The sequence below is a fragment of the Cavia porcellus genome, unplaced genomic scaffold (genome assembly GCF_034190915.1).
Source record: "Cavia porcellus strain 051 isolate PalLab524CR breed Dunkin Hartley unplaced genomic scaffold, mCavPor4.1 scaffold_6, whole genome shotgun sequence".
Classification (NCBI taxonomy): Eukaryota; Metazoa; Chordata; class Mammalia; order Rodentia; family Caviidae; genus Cavia; species Cavia porcellus.
In genome coordinates this window covers 66178646-66199279 of record NW_026947489.1, presented here as the reverse complement: position 1 = coordinate 66199279, position 20634 = coordinate 66178646, and the positions used below count along the sequence as shown (strand labels likewise).

The window sequence follows — 20634 nt, the reverse complement described above, 5'->3', positions numbered from 1 at the left end:
CCCGGCCGCGCGCGCCTCACCGCCTCCCTCCCCGCGGCTCCGGGCGCGGCCCACGCCGAGCGCCGTGCGCGTCCGCGGCTGTCGAAAGGTCTTTTCGGCCCGCCGGGCCGCAGGTCCGGGGAGTCTGTCGGACCGGGTCCAGAAGGGAGGTCAGGAGAGCGCTGTGTTTCCCTTCGGGAGCCCCAGTTCTGCACCTCGCCAGCCAGTGCGCAGATCCCAGTCCGACCGCGAGGCGGATTTGAAGCCCACTGTGTCCCGCTTTCGCATCCGGTTTCCCAGACCGCGAATGGTCCCCGAGGCTGCAGAAGTGGGCAGGAGGCTTGCTTTTTATGTTTTTTTTTTTCTCTCTCTCTCGTTCTCTTTCACTTGAATAAAAGTTCATTTCTGTACAAACCACGAACTCCGCGGACCGCGCGGGACCCCGCTACCACACGGCCGCCTCGTTCATTTCGGGGGGATGGGACAGGTGGTTCCCGTAGCTCGCCCCGCCGTTTACCGACAGCGACGAGAAGGGCGGGCTGGGTCCGAAGACCTCAGCCGACATGGAGTGCAGGGGCCCCGGCAGGCTGGGCTCAGGGCTGGGCGAGTCCCCTGGAGGGTGCGCCAGGATGTCGGTGAACCGCTGCGCCTCGCTGGACGGGTGGTGGCCGGGCAGCGGGTGCTCCAGGCCGCCCAGGGGCGTCCCAGATGGCCCGGACGACGGCACGAAGGGAAGGTCCACGGGCGTCTGGGCCTGCGAGGACGGGGGACCTTGCGGGAAGAAGTCGTAGTTGCCACCGGGGCCGTAGTACTCGCTCTGGTAATCTGCGGATGGCGGGGAGGAGGACGTCAGGCCGGGGCCCAGAGGAAGCCCAGACCCAAAGGGTGGGAAAGGAGAGGGGAAGGGGCGATGCAGGTAACTAGCAGTTTGTGGGGCGCCCCTCAGGTCTGAGAGCCGAGAGCAGACTGAGTGCAAAGCAGTATGGCTCCCCACCTGCCCACCCTCCTCATTCAAGGTCGGGAGCCTGGTCCTAGGTCTCACCACCTCCCCAGCCTTCGCCGTTCTCTCCCGGCCTCTTCGCTTCTCTACAGAAAGCCAGGCGCGCTCCCCGCGCTGCCACCCGCTTCCAGCGAACCGCTTCCTAGCCTGGCCGCGCGCCTCGCTACTCTGTTGCGCACTCACCTCCGTAGAAGGAGAAGGGGCCGTTCGGGATGAGCTCGCCCGGCTCCAGGCGGTCCACGAGGGGCCGCATCCGGCGCGGACTGCGGAAGAAGGCGTGGCGCCGGGCGCCCAGCGCGCTCAGTTGCTTCATCCTCCGTTCCTTGGAGCGTCGGTTCTGGAACCAGACCTGAAGCACATAGGCCAAAGCAGGTTGAGGCCACCGGGACTCCACTCCCCCAAACAAGGGTGTGCAGAGGACCCCAGCTCTTCATTCAAGCATGCTGGCCTGGGGCGCGGTGGGGGGAGGCGCTTGGAAGTAGTGGTTAAGTCCCTGGATGGGGCCGAGCATAGCAGACCTTAAACAAGGGTAAGCAGAATTCCCTTCTTTGAAAGAGACCTGGACAGGCCACCTTATCCAACGGAAGGCAGCCACACTGTCAGTTACAGCTTCTCGGCTGTACACACAGACACTAAGCATCTCCAAAAAACAGTGTCACAAATATAGCTTGCCTTTCATAATCTCTTACAGTGACCACTCTTCAACCCTATAATAATGGCAGACACAGAAACCCTCCTGCTGAAACTCGGTTTCCCAAATGTAATGACACCAAAACAGACAGTGACAATGCTGACTCTGACACACAACCCCATACTCCTGTGCACAGGTTTGAACAAGGGCCTAGCTATCTCACATCCTCACCCCCACTGAAGGCCTCTTGCACACTTGCAAAGACACACCCAGCCTCTCTCACCTACAACCTGGCACCTTGCCTCCAGGCACCTTGATCAGGACACTACCATTGGACAGCCTATATCTTGAGCAGTCTTACCTTACAAGGCACAAGTGGGCTCAGCTACCTCCAGATGGCCCCTCCTCCCCATCCAACCAGGGACTGCACCCAGGCAGAGCTGACTGCCCACTCAACTACCTCCCCTTGGATCCAGGACACCCCATCAACCTTTGGATAGCAAGTCTCTGCTCTAGGGCTTGTGTAAACTGGGCAAGAGAGCCACAAAGTTGGAGTTGGGAACTTTGAGGGAGATCACATGTAGAAGCTAAAGGAACCCATTGAGTCTGGTGCCCATCCTGGCCTCTCTGCTCCTTCCTAAAAAGGATGGGGTGAGAGTGACAGGCTAGGTGCAAAAGGAGAGGAACTTTGTGGTATTGAACATAGCCTCCAGCTTCACACCCAGCTCCCTACTTACCCCTCTGAATCTCTACTATCACCTGAGTTGGACTACTAAAAGGATTTCCAGCAGCCCCACCAGCAGCAGCAGTCTCTACAAACTCCCTGCCTCTAAGTCTGGGAGTCCTAGGTTTGCACTTGGTGTCCTGAATAGCCTGTGGTCCTCTGGAGGACCAAGTGGCATGCCAGGGTTCTGACCTGGATGACTCGCATGTTGAGGCCAGTCTCTTGTGCCAGCTGTTCTCGGATGTGTCTTGTGGGCTTGGGTGTAGCGGCAAAAGCAGCCTTCAAAGTCTCCAGCTGCTTGGCTTTGATGGTGGTGCGAGGCCCCCGCCTCTTGGCACCCAAATTCTGGTCATCATTCTCATTGCTGCCCCCTTCCTTGTCTGACACATTTGCGCTCTCCGAGTCCTTGGCATCATCCTGTGATGGGTCTTGGGAATCTGGAGACAAACTGGGGTCACTGCCCGTGGTGGCTGAGGAGAAGGAAGGGGCAGGTGAGCAGGGGCCAGCCGTGGCTAGTCTTCCTCCCGAAGGACCCACCCGCCCCTAGCCAGCTGGGAATCTCACCCGAGTGGAGGCTGTTCTCTTTGGCGACACTGCTGTTACTTAGATAATCCTCTTTGCAGACGAACTTGTTCTCATCTATGATGTAGAGCTCCTCACCAGTGGAAAGCTGCTTGTTACACATCATGCAGGTAAAGCAGTTCAGATGAAACACTTTGCTTCGCGCCCTCCGCACCAGGTCACTAGGGGAGATGCCCTGTGCGCAGCCCGCGCATTTTGTACCGAAACATCTGTAGGGGATGGACATTGGCAAGGGGCAGTGGGAACAGGACCAAAGAAAGAAAGTGGGAGAAAGGAAGAAGTAAATGGAAAAAGAAAGCAAGGAGGGGGGGGGGAGATGAGAGATGAGAATGTGATAAAGAGGCAAAAACCAATTAAGGAGGTGAGAAGGCAGGGAAAGACAGCAAGGAAAGTGAGAGAGAAAATGCGCATGGTTAGAGCCAGGGACCCAAGCTGCTGCCCAGCCTTAGTCTCACTCCTGAAGTTATCCCAGGGAAAAGAATTGCTGAAAAAGGCCGCAGCATGGTGACAACCACAGCAAGGGTGTTAGAGACAGGGTACACTTATTTCCCCGATTAGATTTAGAGAAGTCAAAATCGAATTAGCACATCATATAAATGCACTGAAAACACTGCCCCCCTCCCAGGGTTGCCTCTCTTTCACTACAAAAGGATCAGCTCACCGACTAAGGGTTAGAGAGGTCGGGCTTGGTTACAGATAAATAAACACCGCCACACCAAGCTCAGTAGTCGTAGCTGGGCTGCTGCCACGTTTGTTCGTGCCCAAAGCTGGCAGATTGGCCCAAGCAGGAGCCAAAGAGCGGCTGGGCAGGCTTTAGGCGCCCTGCTGAGCTTTGCAGTAAGCCAGGCCTCAGGGGCCTGCTGGAAGAGGGTATGGCTCACCCCTTTGTGGCTCAGATCGGATCAGTCTTTGGAGAAGAACCTTGTGGAAGCTCTGAGGTTCAACCTCACCACAGTAACTATGTGCACAGCGCTTTGCTCCACTGTGTTCATCAAAGCCAAGACAGGCACGGTGGAGTGGCACTGGGGAACACTTGGCTGGGCCTGTGAGCCAAGTGTGCCTGATGGCTTCAGATGCCCCCCCAACCCATCCTCAGCTGCCCCATTTTAATCTATTGCTGCAAAATGAGAGAAACCCAAGAGTAAGTCAACCAAGTAAACTGGGAGATTTCAAACCGGAACAGTAGAATGCATTTGCACTGTTCTCTGTTGATTTATTTGTGTGGATGAGGTAGCCAAATGAGTTTAAGAAAATGTAACTAAAATGCTAAACAGAGGAAGGGAGTAGAGATAAATCTCCCAGCTCCAAAGAGCCAGGTCTAGCAAGAAGGTGACAGCCTTGGTGGGACATCCCTGGGAGGGCTCCAAATGGAGCCCATGCCTGGAAGCCCAGGTCAGCACTGGCCTGTGGCTGAACTGTTTGCCCACCACCCACAGGTTCAGCAGAAAGAAAAAAACTCAAGACACTTCACAGGCTCTAGTGCAGCAGTTTTCCCAGATCGAGTTGCTTAGAAGCCAGTCTAGGTTTCAAGAAGGCTCCTAAGTGTGCAAGATTGGTCTTGAGGCAGATATCTGAATAGGAGGCAGAGACTCTACCTAAAGGCTCTACTGTTCTTGCCAAAACCATTGCAAAAGGCAGTGCCTTCGAGTGAGCTCAGGTTTCTAAACTAAGCCTCCAGGACAAGCAACTCTGGAGGCCTAGAGTACAGTTGCTGGAGAGCTTGGCTGGGGAAGACTGGAGTTAGGGCACCCTTCTCCCCAGGTTATCTTATTGTCTTGGGGCTTCAGAATGGAGGCAGACGGATATCTTCCTTGGTGCCTGCTGCCAAGCCTGGACCCATACTTTCCAAGATGCAAGTAGGGCTGTTACCCCAGGCTCCCAGCACACCAGTTGGTGAAGAGACAGGCGCCCAAGGGACTTGGCTGCCCTCTCTTCCAGAGTAGCTCTTAACACTGCTGCCTGAGCTACGCTGACCTCTGATCTGAAGCCGGACAGGAAGGGTCCTCAGGGAGGGAGCAGCCATGGCGCAGGAGGTTAAGTACTCACCGGAAGAAGTCGTTCTTACAGTAGAGCTTGCCTTCCCGGGAGAAGCACTTCTCGGTCAGGTTGCATTTACATTCACAGCACTGGACACACTTGACATGCCAGGCCCTGTCCAGCACGTTCAAGAGGAAGCGGTCCAAGATGGGCCTTTTGCAGCCGGCACAGTGCACCATGGTCTTTGGTTTGGTCGGGTGAGGCCGGGAGAGACAGGGGCAAGTAGAGCCAAGGAAATGACTCCCAAAGACGATCGGCACCAGCTCCCCAGCCCCTCCAAAAAGAGGAGACAAACTCGGCCTGGCAAGCCAAACCCGCACCAGGAAATCAAAAGGGGGAAAAAAAGGTTGAGGCGGGGCACAGGGTGGAGGGCACAGCCTGGGGGTCCCAGGGCCACGGGGCGGAGCAACGCCACCTCGGCTCCCTGGGTAAGGAAAAGAAGCTTCAGGCAGGCGACTCTTCTGCCCAGAGCCCGTGGAGGAATGAAGGTCACCGAGAACCGGCAGCGGGAACGGAAATAAATAAAACGGAGACTGAGAAGAGGAAGACACCGATAGCTCGGATTGCGCGGAGTGCGCTGCTGAGTTCTCTCCGGCTTGAGGTAGAGCTGTCAGAAGTCAAAGTGCATCTGCTTTCGTCGGGGTATGAAGGCGGGTGTGTGCGTACCAGCCTGCCCACCACCGAGGTTTCCCCCTCTTTTTTGTTTTTACAAAAAGAAAAGAAAACAAGTAAAGAAGCTTTGGATTCTAAACTGCCCGCAGCGTGCCTCGGGTTGGGACGCGCCGGGCGCCCGCGCTGGGCCTGGGGGAGACGATGGGGACAAGCCGAAGGGGGAGGGAGGGAAGGCAGGGTTGGAGGAGATCTTGGTGTTAATTGTTGTTGTTGCTTAGGTCTTTCCCCCCCTTTTGGAGAAGTGTTTGTGTCAATCAAAAACCGAGAGGGACAACTTCGGGCGGACGCAGCCAGGCGCGCGCGCTCGCTCCCCACCGCCCCAGCCCCGTCACCTCGGCCAGTGGCCTGCCAGGCGGCCTCCGTGTCCTCGGGGCGGCCCTCCCTGCGCCTGGACTCCTTGGGGGAGGCAATACGGTCCGGCTCTTCACCGCGCCTGGCCGTGCATCGCGGCTCCAGTCACAACTCGCGGCTGTCTGGAGGCGCAGCCCCGCATCGCTCGGCCCACGATCCGGCTGCCTGCGTCCAAACCCAGGCTCTCGACTTTCTTCCCTTTTTCCTTTTACCCCTTTTCTCGTAGTGGTGGCAAATCTGGATTTCCTTTCTAGTCTCCTTCTTTCTCTCTGTCTTTCCTTTTTGCAGCGGGAGGAGTCGGGGGGGAGGGGGCAGCTTGGAAAGCTTTAAAATAATGTCCTGGTGCAGCAGCCACAGTCAGCCAGCGTCTGGAACAGTTCGGCGCCGACCGCCGCTCTCGCCGCCTGGGCTGCAGCTCCTGGCGGGCTCTCTCTGGGCCCGCGCCCCTCGGCTCCTGGTCTTCCTGGCCCAGTCCGCCGCCCGGCGCGTCTCTCCCCAGCTCCAGCGGCTCGGTCACTGCTCCTGGCTGTTGGCTGAGCTCTGGAAGCCCCCTCGCCTTAATGCAGCGCTCGCCGACGTCACGGCGGCCCGCGACCAATCAGCGCCTCGCCGTCCCTCTGTAAACCATTCTGCATCCCTCGGCCGGGGAGAGTGAGGGGAGACCGCGTTTAGAGGATCAGTGGCGGCGGCACCCGCGGCCCCGCGCGGCGCGGGCTACGGGCGGCGAGGTGCCTGGCCCCCTCCTACTCCGGTAAGGCGTCGGTTTCGGTGGGAGGGACTGAAAGAGAGCCAGAATAGGCGCAGCCGGAGGCCAGAGTTCTGGGGGAGAGTAGGACAATCCCCGATCAAGCAGGTCTAAGGTTGGGGTGCAACCGGGTCCGGAAACCCCGGAGGCCCTGGTGCATTGTTTGGCTTTGCAATTCACTGGGTGTTGGCATGTTCCTGTCTTGCTGCTTTGGCCTGAAAGTTTGCCCCAAGCACAGAGCGAGTCCTGGGAGAGGCAGGGGGCGCCTGGCAGCTGAATCTCCCTCCACCCGTCATTCTTTCTGAGCCCCCTCCCCCAATGCATCCAAAGTCCGCAGGGTCCAAGTGTCTGGGAGATCTGGGTGTCTGTCTCCCGCCGGGCGCGCTCCGAAAGTTGACTCCAGCTGTTTCCTGGTGGGGGAGGGGGAGGCCGGAGGCGCGGCGCCTGGGTGGGGGAAGAAGTGGGTGGAGAAGCGCCTCGGGTGAGGAGTTGCAACCCTGGCGAGAAGTTGTGAGAAACTTGTGATCCGGAGACACCTTTTACAAATAAAAACAAACGACTAGGCGGGAAACCGCGGGGCTCCGGCAGCTGGGGCTGGTGGTGGTAGTGGCAGTGGGAAGGAGGAGGAGGGAGAGAAGGAGGTTCCGGGGTACGACAGAGAGGGGCTGCAATAGACGGAGGTGTGCAGCTTGCTGGCTTTGTGCGCCCCAGCTTCCAGGCTCCTTTCTCCTAGCTTCAGGTTGCCGCCAGCTTCCCCAAACAACAGCCGACCAAACATACCTTCCAGAGGTCACGCCTTAGGTGACACAAACATCCCTAATTCCGCTCCCGGTGTAAACTCGCTCCTGCCAAGGCGGGTTTATCTAGACGTGGGGGTCGAATCCGGGCCCTGAGAACCTGAGCATCCAAGAGTCAATCTTGCTCCCTGGCGCGCTCCAATCAACCCCCAAATTCCGGGGTTTTTTCCCCCCCTCCCAAATTCCGTCTTAACCGCAATTTTGTAGGCTTAACCCAGATTTTTCCCGTCTAGAGTTTGAAGGCGACAGGGCTGGGTGATCCCACACCTGCTCCCCATTTCTTTTGGTGGGGGAGTGTTGGGACGGTTTAGCTGCCTCTAGCATGGTAGGAAATAAAGGAGGCAGTCAGCCAGGGTCAGCTGGTGATTTGCAACTGCCCTTTAGATCTTCTTTGCTAGGCAAGGGAAGCCTTTCACACAGGGTAGGGACTTTAAGGGAAATGCGCCAAAAACGCGGTCGCAATGAACCCGGGCTGAGAAAAAATCTGGCTCTGCAAATAGACTACCCTCTTCGAACGAACTGGGAAGGCGCGGCAATGGGTTTAGCTTGCTTTCAGTGGGATTCGGAGGTCTGCCAACGCCCCTGCAACCCTGAGGCCAGCAGGCAGCCAGCGTTTACCTTTTCATTGGAAACCGAAGCCGCCAAGGACACCTGCGCGCCTCTTTGGCTTCCACCCCGCCTGGACCTCGGGGAGCAGGGCTTCTAACGCTCGCCACCGTACCTTCTTGCTCTTACACACCAGGATGAGGGCTCCCTGCTGCGGACCGGGGCAGGAAAGGGGAATGGATAACTTGCGCACCAAACCCTTCGCCAGTCTTTCCCAGGCCGGGGCTCCGGCAGCGAAAGCGATGGCGGGTGCGGCTTTCCCACCTAGCTGGCGGGCTTTGCGGGCTCGGACTTGGCTTCGCGCTCTTCCTGCGGACCCGACACTTACAGGAGCAAGCCGACCGGCAGGGACCCACTACACCGGCACCCTCGGAGGCGCCAAGAGCTGCTTGGCATCGGCTTCTCACTTCCCATTCGGCGGACCCGGAGGCGCCTCCTAGCCTGCTGCCTTTGGTTAAGCCCTGGAGGAAGGGCTGGTCCAGCAGGACGCTGCCCCCCTTCTCCAGATGTCCCAGCACTCGCTCGCAGCTAGAGTCCTCTACCCAACCGCGCTTTCAGGAATCTGTAGCGGGCGCGAGTCCCAGGTGGCTACCCCCCCATCCCCGAAGCCCTCGCCCCAGCTGGGCTCCTTCTCATGTAAAGCAAAGGGGCCAGGAGAGGGGGGCTGGCGAGAGGTTGGAGGGGACTAAGGGCGACAGCTGGACTTTCCAAACTCAAGCCCTATGCCTTCCTTAGGTGGGCAGGAAGAGGTCGTTCCATCCGTTTGTGGGTGCAAGGACTGCAGGACCTAGATATGGGGGAAAGAAGATCCTTTCCCTCCCCCGGAGGATTGAACGCGGCAGGGGAGTTGGAGCAGGCTGGCTCTAGGGCCTAGGGCTCTGCTTGTCCGGGTGTCCGGAAGGTGTGTGTAGGAAAAAGTCCGCAAAGCCAACCCCGGTGTCCATAAGGGGTTGGAGGAGCGCAAGGCAAGATTTGCCCCTTGGCTCCGGATTCTAGGTTTAAAGTCCAGATTTAAAGCAACCACCACAACAGCGCTTAGACTCACCCCCCCCACACACACACACCGCCCTGGTTTCTATTGAGCTTTTGTTTTAAAACGTAATCAGTGGTGTGACACGGAGAGAAAACTAACCTGGCTTTCTAAATTTGCCATCTCCGAAACTATTTCATTTCAGCTGTGCGTTAAACCAGAGTCCTCACAAGCAAGAGCAGCAGAAACCTCTCTCTCCCTACACTACCATACTGTCCTGGTCACTCACTGTCCCAGTCCCAGTACACAAGCTCTTTCCTATCCCAGGTCCTTTAGAGTCACACAGACACACAGACACTTTTCACCACCCAAGATGTGTGAATTCTGAACCCGTGCTGGGAGGTTCAGTTTGGAGCCTCGGCCATCACTCAGTGGCTGAAGAATATCCTCAGCCCTGCTCCCATGACAGCCTCTGCAAAGACTTCGGTGCACTTAGGAAGTGGCTCTCACAGTTCTGATGTCTCTTCAGAGAGACCCCCCCACACACACACACAATGGACCAAAGAAGAAAGACCTTGTTTGGGGAAGGGGGTGGACCACAGTACTCTGCAGGCTCTTTCCAGGCACCCCCTTTGGTTGCCGAAGGTACATCTCTTGCACCGCTTTCTTTTGATGGTCTTGTTGGTCAAGCCCCACCATTTCTCCCCCCATGTTCTTGAGTAACGTGAGCAGAACGAAAACCCAGCTGCCTAGTCTCTGTCGGCTAATATTGATCCCCAGAGCTGTAGCCACCCATGGCCACTTCTTTTCTGTTCATGTTCTTGTCCAGCCATTGCCCCCAGAAAAGGACTAGGAGGCCATGAAAGTAGACCCTTAGGAATATCCAGGTGGTAAGGGGTTACCCTATGCGGAGCCTGAGCCAGCCGAGTGGTAGAAACGGAGTATACGGAGTCACCGGAGGGAAAGAGGGAGGAAGGAACTAACCCAGTGAACCCCTGAATCCTGCCAGTCCAGGTGCCCTGCAAACTCTGCATAGAGTCATGAGGACATGGCTTATGTGATGCATAGAACTGTTAGGCTGGAGTCTTTTGGTTCTGATACCTGACCTCTCACAGCCTCCCTTCTCTCTCCTGACTCAGGCTGCCTTAATCTCTATTCTGTACTTTACTGTTACATCCCTGTCTCCTCCAACCATATAATAAGGGGATCAGAGATGAGGGAGAGCTAATGGGTATTATCTTCATTTTCCTGGATGGGAAACCCAAGTTAGGGGGCTTCCTTAAGATCAGTGCACTAGTAAGGTGAGAAGTGATGTGGGGCACCTTGCTCTGGTGGGGTGTGTACTTTGCTTCTGCAATTTCCAAGTGAGGTTTGGACATAGTGGAGGAAAACTGAGGCTGAGAAAGAGGAGCAGTAGGCCAGGTGTCACAACATGATTGGGTAAAGGACACTGGCTTCCCAGGAGAGCCGGAAGGACCTGGGAGTATGGATGGGCAGACGAGCCAGGAGTATGATCAGAGAGTGCCAAAGAGCAAAGACAGGGTGTGAGTAGTCTTGAAGAAGAGGGTGCACTGGGAAAAGAGACAGAAATGAGGAGCCAGGGGGAAAGGGAATAAGGGTAGGAAAGCTGAGAAAAGGAATGTGGAAAAGCACACGGTATAAAGGGAGAGAGATGGATAGGAGAAGTGCATAGAGGAGTGTAGTAATGCAAACAGAAAAGAGATCCAGGAAGACACTCAGCCACAAAAAAGGCAGTCAGAAGAGGACCATGGAGCTCCCAGGGGGGCTTCTACCAGGACCAGAGGGTGTGCGGGGTGTGTGACAGGCGAGGGAGAAAGGAGGCAGCGTGTTTGGTGGGAGACTCAGCTCCCGTGGAAAAGCCTGTGAGCTGTTCTGGGCAGGAATCCAACAAATAAATAAAACGTCTAAGACGGCGTGACAACAATGTGTATTTGGGTGCTTGCCCATGTTCCTCTGTCTGAGCCCACACCCGGTAAGGAAGACAAACGGGGCTCATGCCTGGGAGTAATTAATCCTCTCCCTAATTGACTCTCTCCCCTTACCTAATGGCAGTGGTCACCGCAGATATCTGGAGAGATATCAAGTGAGGAGAGAGAGAGAGAGAAGAACAGAGATCACCCCAAAGCTAACAACCTTTGGGACTGAGATTGAATTCTTTCTGGATTTGGCAGCTTTAAGTCCTTTCCCTTGCTTCTTCTTTTTTGGGCAGGGTGGGGGGTAGCCATTATGGCCTTGCCCTTCCAGATTTGGGCCGCATTAATAAAGGCCTTTTCAGAGGAAGCAGACCTGGCCACACACACACTGGACCCTTCTTTAGCTCAATCTCGGTGGTGGCTAAAAGCCACCCACTGCCTCTGCTGGGCGTCTTCTTCAGGGATACCACAGTTCCTCCTCCCCCATTGTTTCCTTGGGCGTCCAGGCGCTGAACTGCTGCCTTGTTTGAGTTACTGCTTACTCTTGTGGGACCTGGGATGCCTCTTACCGTCCCTAAATAGAGCAGGGGAGGTTTGGGAAACAGAGACAGCAGGAAGAGGAATGGTCTCAGAGCAAACACCGGGAGAGACTTCAGGAGAAAAATGCACGCTGACTGGGACTGGGGTTGGGAGACAGAAGTAGAGATGAGCAGTTTCTATCTGGCAAAAGTGAGACTTCCAGGGAAGACGGAGGAAAAATGTGGAAACTGTGCCCTATGGGAAAGGCATCAAGTGTTCGAGAGAGCAAGAAGGTGACCAAGTCTGTGACCATGCAGGGCACAGTTCTGGGCTCCCTGTGTGAGTGTGGGGAGGGCCTCTCATGCTACCCACAACACCCTCAGTCCTTGGGGCTCTGGAGAAGAGACAGGGGAAGGTTGTTGCCTTGGATGAGCCCCTTGGTAGCTGAGATGGCTGAAGGGGCCCAAGGCCACAAGCTGTCTGGTAATGCTGCTTTGAGGCTTGGATTTGGGAGGGGAATGTCAACTCTCACCCCTGCAAGGTGGTAGCTTTGCCCTGATGGCCTCCTCAGAAGCTAAATAAATAGATGCTGAGATCTGTAAACCACCCAGCCCAGGGAGTGGAAGGAGTGGGTGGAGGGGAAAGGCAGCTTTCTAGAAAAAAATCCACCCTTCCCCCACAAAACACACTCTTAATTATCCCATGGGAACATTTGTACATTTGACCAAGGCTAATCCCCAAAAGTAACAGGGGAATTAGTCCTAGAGGCTAGAGGTCCAGAGAGAGAGAATTGGCTGTTGGCAGAAGAGGGGAGGCCAGGAGAGGTGGCAGGCCTGCTAGAGAAGGTGGCCAACTTGGCTCCCTCCTCACCGTCTCTGTCATGCTTTAGGAAGAAAGTGAACAAGCGAAATAAAGTTCCAGGGGCAAGAAAGAGAAGGACATATAAAAGGCAAAGCCAGGCCAGAAAGGAAAGAAAGTGAAGAAGAAAGAAAAAGGCAAGGTGGGGGGAGCGACTGTAATAAAAGAGGGTGAAGGCGGCCCCAGGAGGCTGGGCCTCGTCCCAAACCATCCGTCTTCATTGTCTCCGTGTGTGCAAAGGCAACTCTGGCATAAGGAAAAGCCACTATTGGAGCCGTGGCTTTATTTTATATCCTATACATCAGGAGGGAGGCAAAGCTTTATTTTCGCCAAGAGACAGATATTTTATTTCTCTCTTACGGTTTTATGTGTGAGAGATGTCAGGTTGCCACAATGGATGGCTAATGCATAGGCAAGAGGAAGCCGTGTTGGCATGCTGTGTGTCATGGGGTCTTGGGGGGGTGAGCGGGGCTGGGATTTAGGGCTGATGGGACACTCTGGGGGATTTCTGCTAAAACATCTCTCTTCATAAATCCACAAGCGTGGTCAGCTCAACAGGGAGAAGAAGGAGTTTTAGAGGGAAAAGAGTTGGGCTTAGTAATAAATGAACACACAAAGGAACCGCTTACCTTCCTACTGGCTCGGGTAATGGGGGCAGACAGCCCCGTGGAAACGCAGAGACCCACGACCAAACACACACGCGCGTGCACACACACACACACACCTTTCACAGGGAAGTATGTTCTTGACAGTGTCATGTCCCTTTTGTCCCTTTTCCTGCTTTATATTTTTCTGCCCTCTGTCCCTTTCCTTCTCCAGAAATCTTTTTTAACCTCCTCAGAGCCTTGGGGGAAAAGAGCTATTAATTTGCAAATCCCTGATCTGTGAAAGGATCAAGATGACTGTTTTTCACCGCTAAATCTAATGTCTTGCGTGGACACACATGTGCACAGGGCGGCCCATTATGCTGCAGACCCTTGAGTGTAGGTACTAGATTTGAATCTAAGAAAAGTCCTCATCCCTGACCTGCCCAGAAATTAACCTCAGATCTCAAAGTACATAATGTTCAATTTTTAAACCTGGGGAAGTGAAGAGGACATAGGAACAGACATGATAATTAACATGTCCTGTTTAGCACTTAGACTTATCCCCTTTCAGTTAAACCCCCCAAGCCAGTTCTTATAGGAATAATCTTCATTCATCCGTATGTCCTACTCTCTCTCTTTTTTGTTGTTGTTGGTACCAGGGCTCAAACTCAAAACTGCGCGCTTGCAAGGTAGGTTCTTATGCTGCTGAGCTAAATCCGTGGCCCCTCTCTTCAGTTTTTGATGTCTACTATGGAACAAAAGAATTATCATCTTTCCGTCATTTCGGAAAATCTCAAGCAACATAAGATCCCTAGACAATGAGCTGGGGACCTGGCTACACCTTCCAGACTTTGGGGAAGCTATGTAACCTTTCCGGACCTCAGTTTCCCCATCTGTAACAGGGAGAATGGGCTAAATGATTGTTGAGGTCCCTTCCAGCTCCAGAGCTCCTCTGACCGAATAAGATAATGTGTGAAAACACTTTGTAAATGTTAAAGCCGGATGGATGCCAGGGATTATTATTAGGATTCTAATCAATCCTCTTTTCTCCACGTCGATCTTGGCTGTTTAGTGCCAGCAAACAGGCTAAGGAGGGCCAAAAGCGAGAAAGCTTAGTGGAGATGGAAAAGCCCTGTGCTATGGATGGAAAAAACCATGCATCTCCAGAAACATTCTGCCTCTGTGTGCCCCTGGAGGTCTGGTGGGAAGGGATGGGGAGACGGAAGAGGCCTGACACCCTGTGACCCTTTTCGGTCTATGTGGCAACAGAGGATGTATTTCTTCAAAAGCATCATTTGTCTCCAAGTGACTGACATAGGATCCTGATGGGAAGGCGATTTACAATTGTTTTTTTCCAGGAAGAAAGGAAAAAGCAAGGTGTAGCTGATTAGCAAGTTAATTATTTCAGTACCCCAAGGGTTCCACTGTGGTGGTAAGTTGTCCAGCCCTGGCGTAATTTCACAGTCCATGCATTTCTTGGTGAGCACCTGGGGTGCCCGAGTCTGTCTCTCTCTTTCTCTGTCCACCTGCCTGTGTCTTCCTGACATACATGGAGAGAGGGGCAGAGGCTGGGGTAGGAGTCCGTACAGTATAGGTGGTATAGACATTAGCTTCTGCTGCAGCCGGGCCCAGATGTGCAGGGTAGAGGAGGACCAGGTGACGGCTTCCACCTCTACCATGGTCCTTTCTTCTTTTAAAACATTTTTCTTTGAATAAATATTAATGAGACAGGTTATCAGAAAGCGGAGCTGCTGTGCGGTTACTACCCTAGACTTAGCCTGGAGATAGACTGGTTTGGAGCCCTTGCCTCTCACCTGCTCTGCCAGCTCTCCCGTGGGTCTGTTTGATTTCTCACCTCTGGCCACCACTTATTCTACAGCAGCCTTCTCCAGTCTGACTGCAAGATCTGACTTCCCCTCGGGGAGAGGAAGAAGGATTGTGTGGTCAAAGGGACACTTCCCCTCAGAGAGATAAGTTAGAGATACGACCATGAGAGACTCAGAATTAACAGCTTCTGCTCTCTTGCTAGCTTCCTGCTCTTAGCTGGTAGGGACGGCCCCCTGCTGCTCTTTCTGAACTGGGCCAAGGGAGGGCTCTACAGTTTACTTAAGTGTGGTCCCATCTGCTCAGACTGGCCTTTCATAAGGGGAGGGATTTATGCAGTGTCCTTGTGCACAGACCTGGGATTTGGCTAAAAACCTTGGGCCTCTGAGAATAGTACTGAACGCTAAAGTGTTCCCCAGTGCAGATGATTCATGATTGTGTCTGTGCAGACAGTGTGTGTGTGTGTGTGTGTGTGTGTGTGTGTGTGTGTGTTGAGGAGTGCGTACACACTGCTGAGTGCGTCCACTATTTGCATTTTGAATCCAAACATTAGGAAACTTCGTCTTCTCTCTCTCTCTCTCTCTCTCTCTCTCTCTCTCTCTCAGTCTGTGTCTCTCTCTGCCTTTCTTTCTATTCACTTAGGAAACAGCCACAGCACCTCGCTCTGAAGAACCAGCCATAGCACTCGCTGTGGAGTGTCTGATTTCAGAGGAGAGAAGATGACACACTTGGCATTCTCCTCCTAACTTGCTGGAGCCCAAGCTATCTGAAAAACTAGTCCTGATGACTGCTTCATTGATGGTGGAAGAGGATTTGGGGAGCAGAGAACTTGGGGAATGAAGTTTGGGTGAGTTCAGTTGCTGTTCAAGTCGGACTTGGCTTCCTCTGCCTCTAGGCTTGGTCTTTCTCCATAGGAGAAAGGGTAGCAAGGGAAGCGTCTACCTCAGAAGCTCCGGCAGAGGAAGGAGCTCCTCATCTCAGTCTTGTCAAGAGGAAGCTGGGGATGGTAATGACACCCGCTAGAGAGCGGAGCACCGAGGTTCCACGTGAGATCCTGGCCCTGCCTCCGGAGATGAGCAAGTCTTTGGCAAGTTTGAGACACCTGCAAGCGCCATTTATTCATCATCTCTGTGGACTAAATTCGGTTTCTTTTTACTGCCTGGTGTCTGGCGAGGAAGCATTTTCCAGCTTGTGTTACGTTCACGGGTAGTTCTACCATCTTTTTGCTCATGTCCTAGTTTGGCTTTACAGATGGACACGCAGCATTCCCAGCTCTAGTTTTGCTTTCCCTCAGGCCGTTTGTCACGGAGCGGCACTGCACTCTGGCCCACTAGCTGGCACCCGTTCTGGAGGGTGAGCTGGCAGGCCTGTGCCTGTGTGCAAGCTTTTCGCAGTCAGGTTCCGGGAAGAATATACCTTCCCTTTAAGTAAGAGAAGTGGGGAGCTGTTTCTATGAACCTCTTCAGGAAGGATTTACCACGCAATTGATAAGTGCAGTGCTCTTTTTCCTCCTTCTGAATGAATAACTTTGTCAGTCAACCTGAGGGGCCACAAAACCTATAAAAATGCTTCTTTGGTCCCCCTGTTTTAACACATGCTGGGGCCTGGGTCTGCCTCTGACAGACTGGGAGGAGTAGACACATTCCAGAGATCAGGTCTTGGTCTTATCTCTTCCCCTGCCCCAAATCCTCACCCTCTGCCTTATCTCTTTTTACTACAAATGCAGAGACCGCCTAGGGAAGTGTGAAGGGATGGGTTTTAATCAGGTTTGGGGGAGGAGGGGCAATAAGAAAGATGAGAACAGTTGGAGTTTTTTAGATGACACTCTTCTGTCCTACTTCTTGTGTGTTGTGTATTGTATCCTACAAATTATGAATTGGTTGTAATCTGCAGTGCATATGTGCATTTGCCAAATGCTGCTTGGACAAAACAGTGTTAAATAAAATGGTAAGAAATCTACCAGGGCTTTGCATGGGTTATTTAATTCTATCAATGATAAACAATGTTAATGTGCAGCATCTCAGTTGGCACAATATCATGTTTCATTTATATATGCTGAGACATATTTAAGCATGAATGATACTGTTTTCTGATGCACACATTTCCTAATGATTACTTAGAAGTATGATAGAAACAGCAGAAACCTTTTTTTTTTTTTCTCTCACATAAACCTATATGTACTGTGCACACAGACTGCCAGCCATGTGGTCATGTGGGTGGCCAGCCGCTTACATATCTTCGTATGTGTGCTTTCACTGTTAAATGTAAATGTAGGTTTACAAATGTGGGTTCAACTATATGCACTTCTACACAATTCTGAATATATGTGCAAATCTTTTTGTACCCTTGAGTCTTTTGTGCATTCAAACTTATTTTCTCATATATATTCTTATAGTGCTTCTATCAACATGATGTCAATTCTGCGCATGGTTCTTCATGGATACATGTGCAAATATCTCACTGCCACGTTCTGATGTACCTGGAAACAAGGATGTGTACTCGCAGAATGATCTGCACAGGTGCCTGTATGTCTATAGGTGTCGGGACATTTGCATGTTCATATCTGCTCCATCTGGCCAAGGAGCATGAGCTGCCTGTTACCCCTGGAGGTATCAGACCTGGAAGATGACTTCTGTGTGTTTGCCTCATGTAAGCCTGGAGGCCTTCAGGATGGGAACCCTGGAGGAGCAATGCCAGCCACCTGGCCTCTGATGGTAGAATATGAATGAGCCAGCAGTGGAAGAGGGATTCAGGTAGCTGGTCTCTCTAGACAGAGATGCCTCCAAAAAAAGGCTCATCTCACAAACATGTCACAGAGATACGTAGGGGTCAGGATATCAGATCACCTTCTCTAGGCCTGTCCTGCTACTAGTTAGCTGTCTGAGCCTCAGTTTCCAAGTATGTAAAGTGGAATATTGGCCTGCACAGGTGGTCCTCTTTGGCACAGTAGAATCATCTGGGGAGCTTTTAAAAAACACATTCCTGGACCCCAGATCAATTAGATCCGCATCTCTGGATGTGAATCTCCAGCATCTTGTTTGTAAAAGAGCTTCTAGGTGATTTTATTTTTAACCAGAATTGAGACTCCTGAACTAAACAGATCTCCAAGGCTCTGCCACCTCTAAAACTCTGTCCTGTAGGAATATTTTAATATATGCTCCATCCCTGACCCCAGGTCACTCAACTGAAAATTCTAGATTCACTAGAAGATCATAAAAATCCACTGGAAACCTCAGAATGGGAGCTCATGCCTCTAATCCCAGCTTCTCAGGAGACTGAGGTGGGAAGATCACAAGTTTGAGGCCAGCCTAGGCAACTTAGCAAGACTTTCTCAAAATAAAAAGGGGATTGGGGATGTAACTCAGATCTTCTTGTGTTCAATCTCTAGTTCTTGGGGGAGGGAAGTAATTAAAATTATTCTTTCAGTGTAGTAACAGAACACTTTTGAGTAAATTATCCTGGAAAAAAATGCTTACATTCTGCATGTGTGACTCTGTTCCTTTGTTTCCTTTCCAACCTTCTATCTCTCTGACTTACTCATCCAACATTAATTACTTGCCTCATGTGCAAATGCTATAAGTGGGTACCTGATAAATGTGATAAACGTGATAGCTACTGTACCTATTTCCTGTCTGACTCCTCACCCAACCTGTTGGATAGCATACTATTTTTAGCGGGGTAAATGAGAAGGCACAGGTCCCAGGAGGGAAGTTCTCTCTCTCTCCCAGCCCTGAATCAAAGAACACCAGCTCCCAGGCCCATGGCCCAGTTCTGGAACCTCTAGCGGAAGCTGAAGAAAGCATTGAGCCTCATGTCCTAGAAAGCTGCTCTCAGACCTGGGCCTTTGGGAATCCCACATTAATAGTCTCCAACCACAGTTCCCGGGCAGAGCCCGTCCCTCTTGAAAACAGACCCATTCTGTGGTCACGACTGCCAGAGGAGCCATCAGAGACAACCCTAGCTGTGCCACAGGGCCTCTCCTCCATTTGAGGCTGGTTAAGTGGGCGGAGGGGCTCCCCACGCTTGGAGGTGGGGTGGGAGGCATTTGCTTCTCCCTTCCACTTAGTGTTAACATTGACTCAAGCTGCCTCCCCCAAGTCAGCCTGCCAAGGCATTGGGACCAGCTTTCTTCAGGAAAGTTGCTCCATCATGGCTGTTGCTCCTGCATCCAGGTGAGCGTTAGATTAATGTCTGGGCCTGAGACTGCTATAGGTTTGGGCTTTAGCTTTCTTGTCCATTTCTGATTATTGCTGGTTTCTTGGTTTGCCATTTTGTTTTTTTTCTTTTCACATTCTCTTCTTCCCTGATGACATATCAAGTCTGACATAGGCCTCCAAGGGGGCCTGCATACAGGGTAGGAGGAGCTGCTGTGCTCATGGCCATCTCAAACCATGCTGGCTCCTTGGCCCCTGCCCTTCCTCCTCCTCCTCTTCCTTCTCTCCGGCAGGGTGCTGAAGAAGAGAGCCCCAGAGATAGCACAGACCCCTTGGATTCTAAATCCAGATCCAGAGCTCAGCCTCCCAGGCTTGAGTCCCTTTCCAGGGCCTGGGGAGTATCACACCCCAGCATGTGATGGATTCCCCAGGCACCTTCAAAGGGCTCACATTTGTTTGCTGTGTGGACCTTGAATCTTGCTCTGGCCATAAATGTTGTTTATTTTGACTAGAACCTACTGAAAGAAGGCTGGGGGTAAGAAGGGCAGAGAGAGGGAAGATCATAAAACCATTAGCAGCACAGGGCTTTAAGAGGTCATAGGATCATAGAAATTTTTCTACTTGGAGGAACATAGGGCATCAAGAAGGTCAGAAATGGCCTTAAGGGGCCACATGGGGCTAGGGTAGGGGGCTTGGGCCTCTTGTATGGGACTCTTTCTAGAAAGTAGATGCAGGGGGTGGGGACATGACCCCCCAATAACCTTACACCAGGTGGGGGAGGCCAATAGTTGCTGAACATGATGGATTTGCCTTCCTGGTGAGAAGGACCAATTGCCTGGCCACTTATTCTAGAATGAATGCTCTCCCGAGTAAAGGGTTCTGCTTCCTTCCTTCCATATTTATCAAGCAGCTAGTGTATGCTGAATCCCAGGTTTGCTGCTCTTCCATTACCTTCTTTCAACCTTTGAAACAATTGGGAAAGAGATGTTTTTATTATTGTCTTGCAGAAGAGAAAGATGAAGCTCAGAAAGGGAAGATGGTTTGTCCAAGGTCACCCAGACAGTTAGTAGTGAGGCTAGGATTAGACTTAAAGACTTTAGGTTCTAATCTCATCACATTTCTCCTGCTTTCCGTTATCCACTATGGTTAAGTCTACCAAAACCTTAAGGGGCCAGACTAGAATAGGGTTCTCTTCCCTCTATGTTGGGTTAAGGAAAACTCAGGAGCAAGCCTCCTTCTTGTCAGGGAAAACAGCAGAGTCTTGAGCTGAATTGAGTCCTGGAATAGATCTGGTTCATCCTTGAGAGAGCATGTTTTCCTAGATCCACCCTTAGTCAGGAACCCTGTTGTGTGCCTTTCCCTTGCAGTGTAAAAAGTCAGTGACTTCACCTCCTTCCAGGTCCATCTCCATCCCTGGGGTCTCTGTGGGAGCTGAGGGTTGGTGGAGGTGGTGGCAAAGCCATTGGCTTTGAGCTCCTCACGGTTGTAACAGCTGGAGGGGTTGGCAGGGGGAGACAAGGCTATGATTTAGCCCCAAACTTGACTCGCTAAGATGCTGGCTGAGAGTGTGAGCAGCTGAGAGCCAGGGCAGAGCTGGGCCGTGAAGAGGCAGCTTAAGGGGAGAGTTCTTCCCTGATCCCCTGCCTGTGTAATCCAGTTGCTCA

At 52.7% G+C, this 20634-nt stretch overlaps 1 protein-coding gene and 1 long non-coding RNA gene across 2 annotated transcripts; one reads left to right on the top strand and one right to left on the bottom strand.

Annotated features, from left to right (window-relative positions):
• Positions 1–324: 324 nt before the first annotated feature.
• Lhx1 (LIM homeobox 1) lies at positions 325–7078 on the bottom strand. Its single transcript, XM_003469586.4, has 5 exons — positions 4963–7078; positions 2899–3125; positions 2527–2804; positions 1163–1328; positions 325–804 (listed from the first exon to the last, which is right to left on the bottom strand). Exons 1-5 carry the CDS (start codon positions 5130–5132, stop codon positions 425–427), a joined length of 1221 nt encoding a protein of 406 aa, XP_003469634.1. The 5' UTR covers positions 5133–7078; the 3' UTR covers positions 325–424.
• On the top strand, positions 6302–16775 carry LOC111756767 (uncharacterized). The gene is made up of 2 exons (XR_010048167.1): positions 6302–6727; positions 15459–16775. It is a non-coding gene; the product is annotated as an uncharacterized LOC111756767 (long non-coding RNA).
• The last annotated feature ends 3859 nt before the right edge of the window (positions 16776–20634 follow it).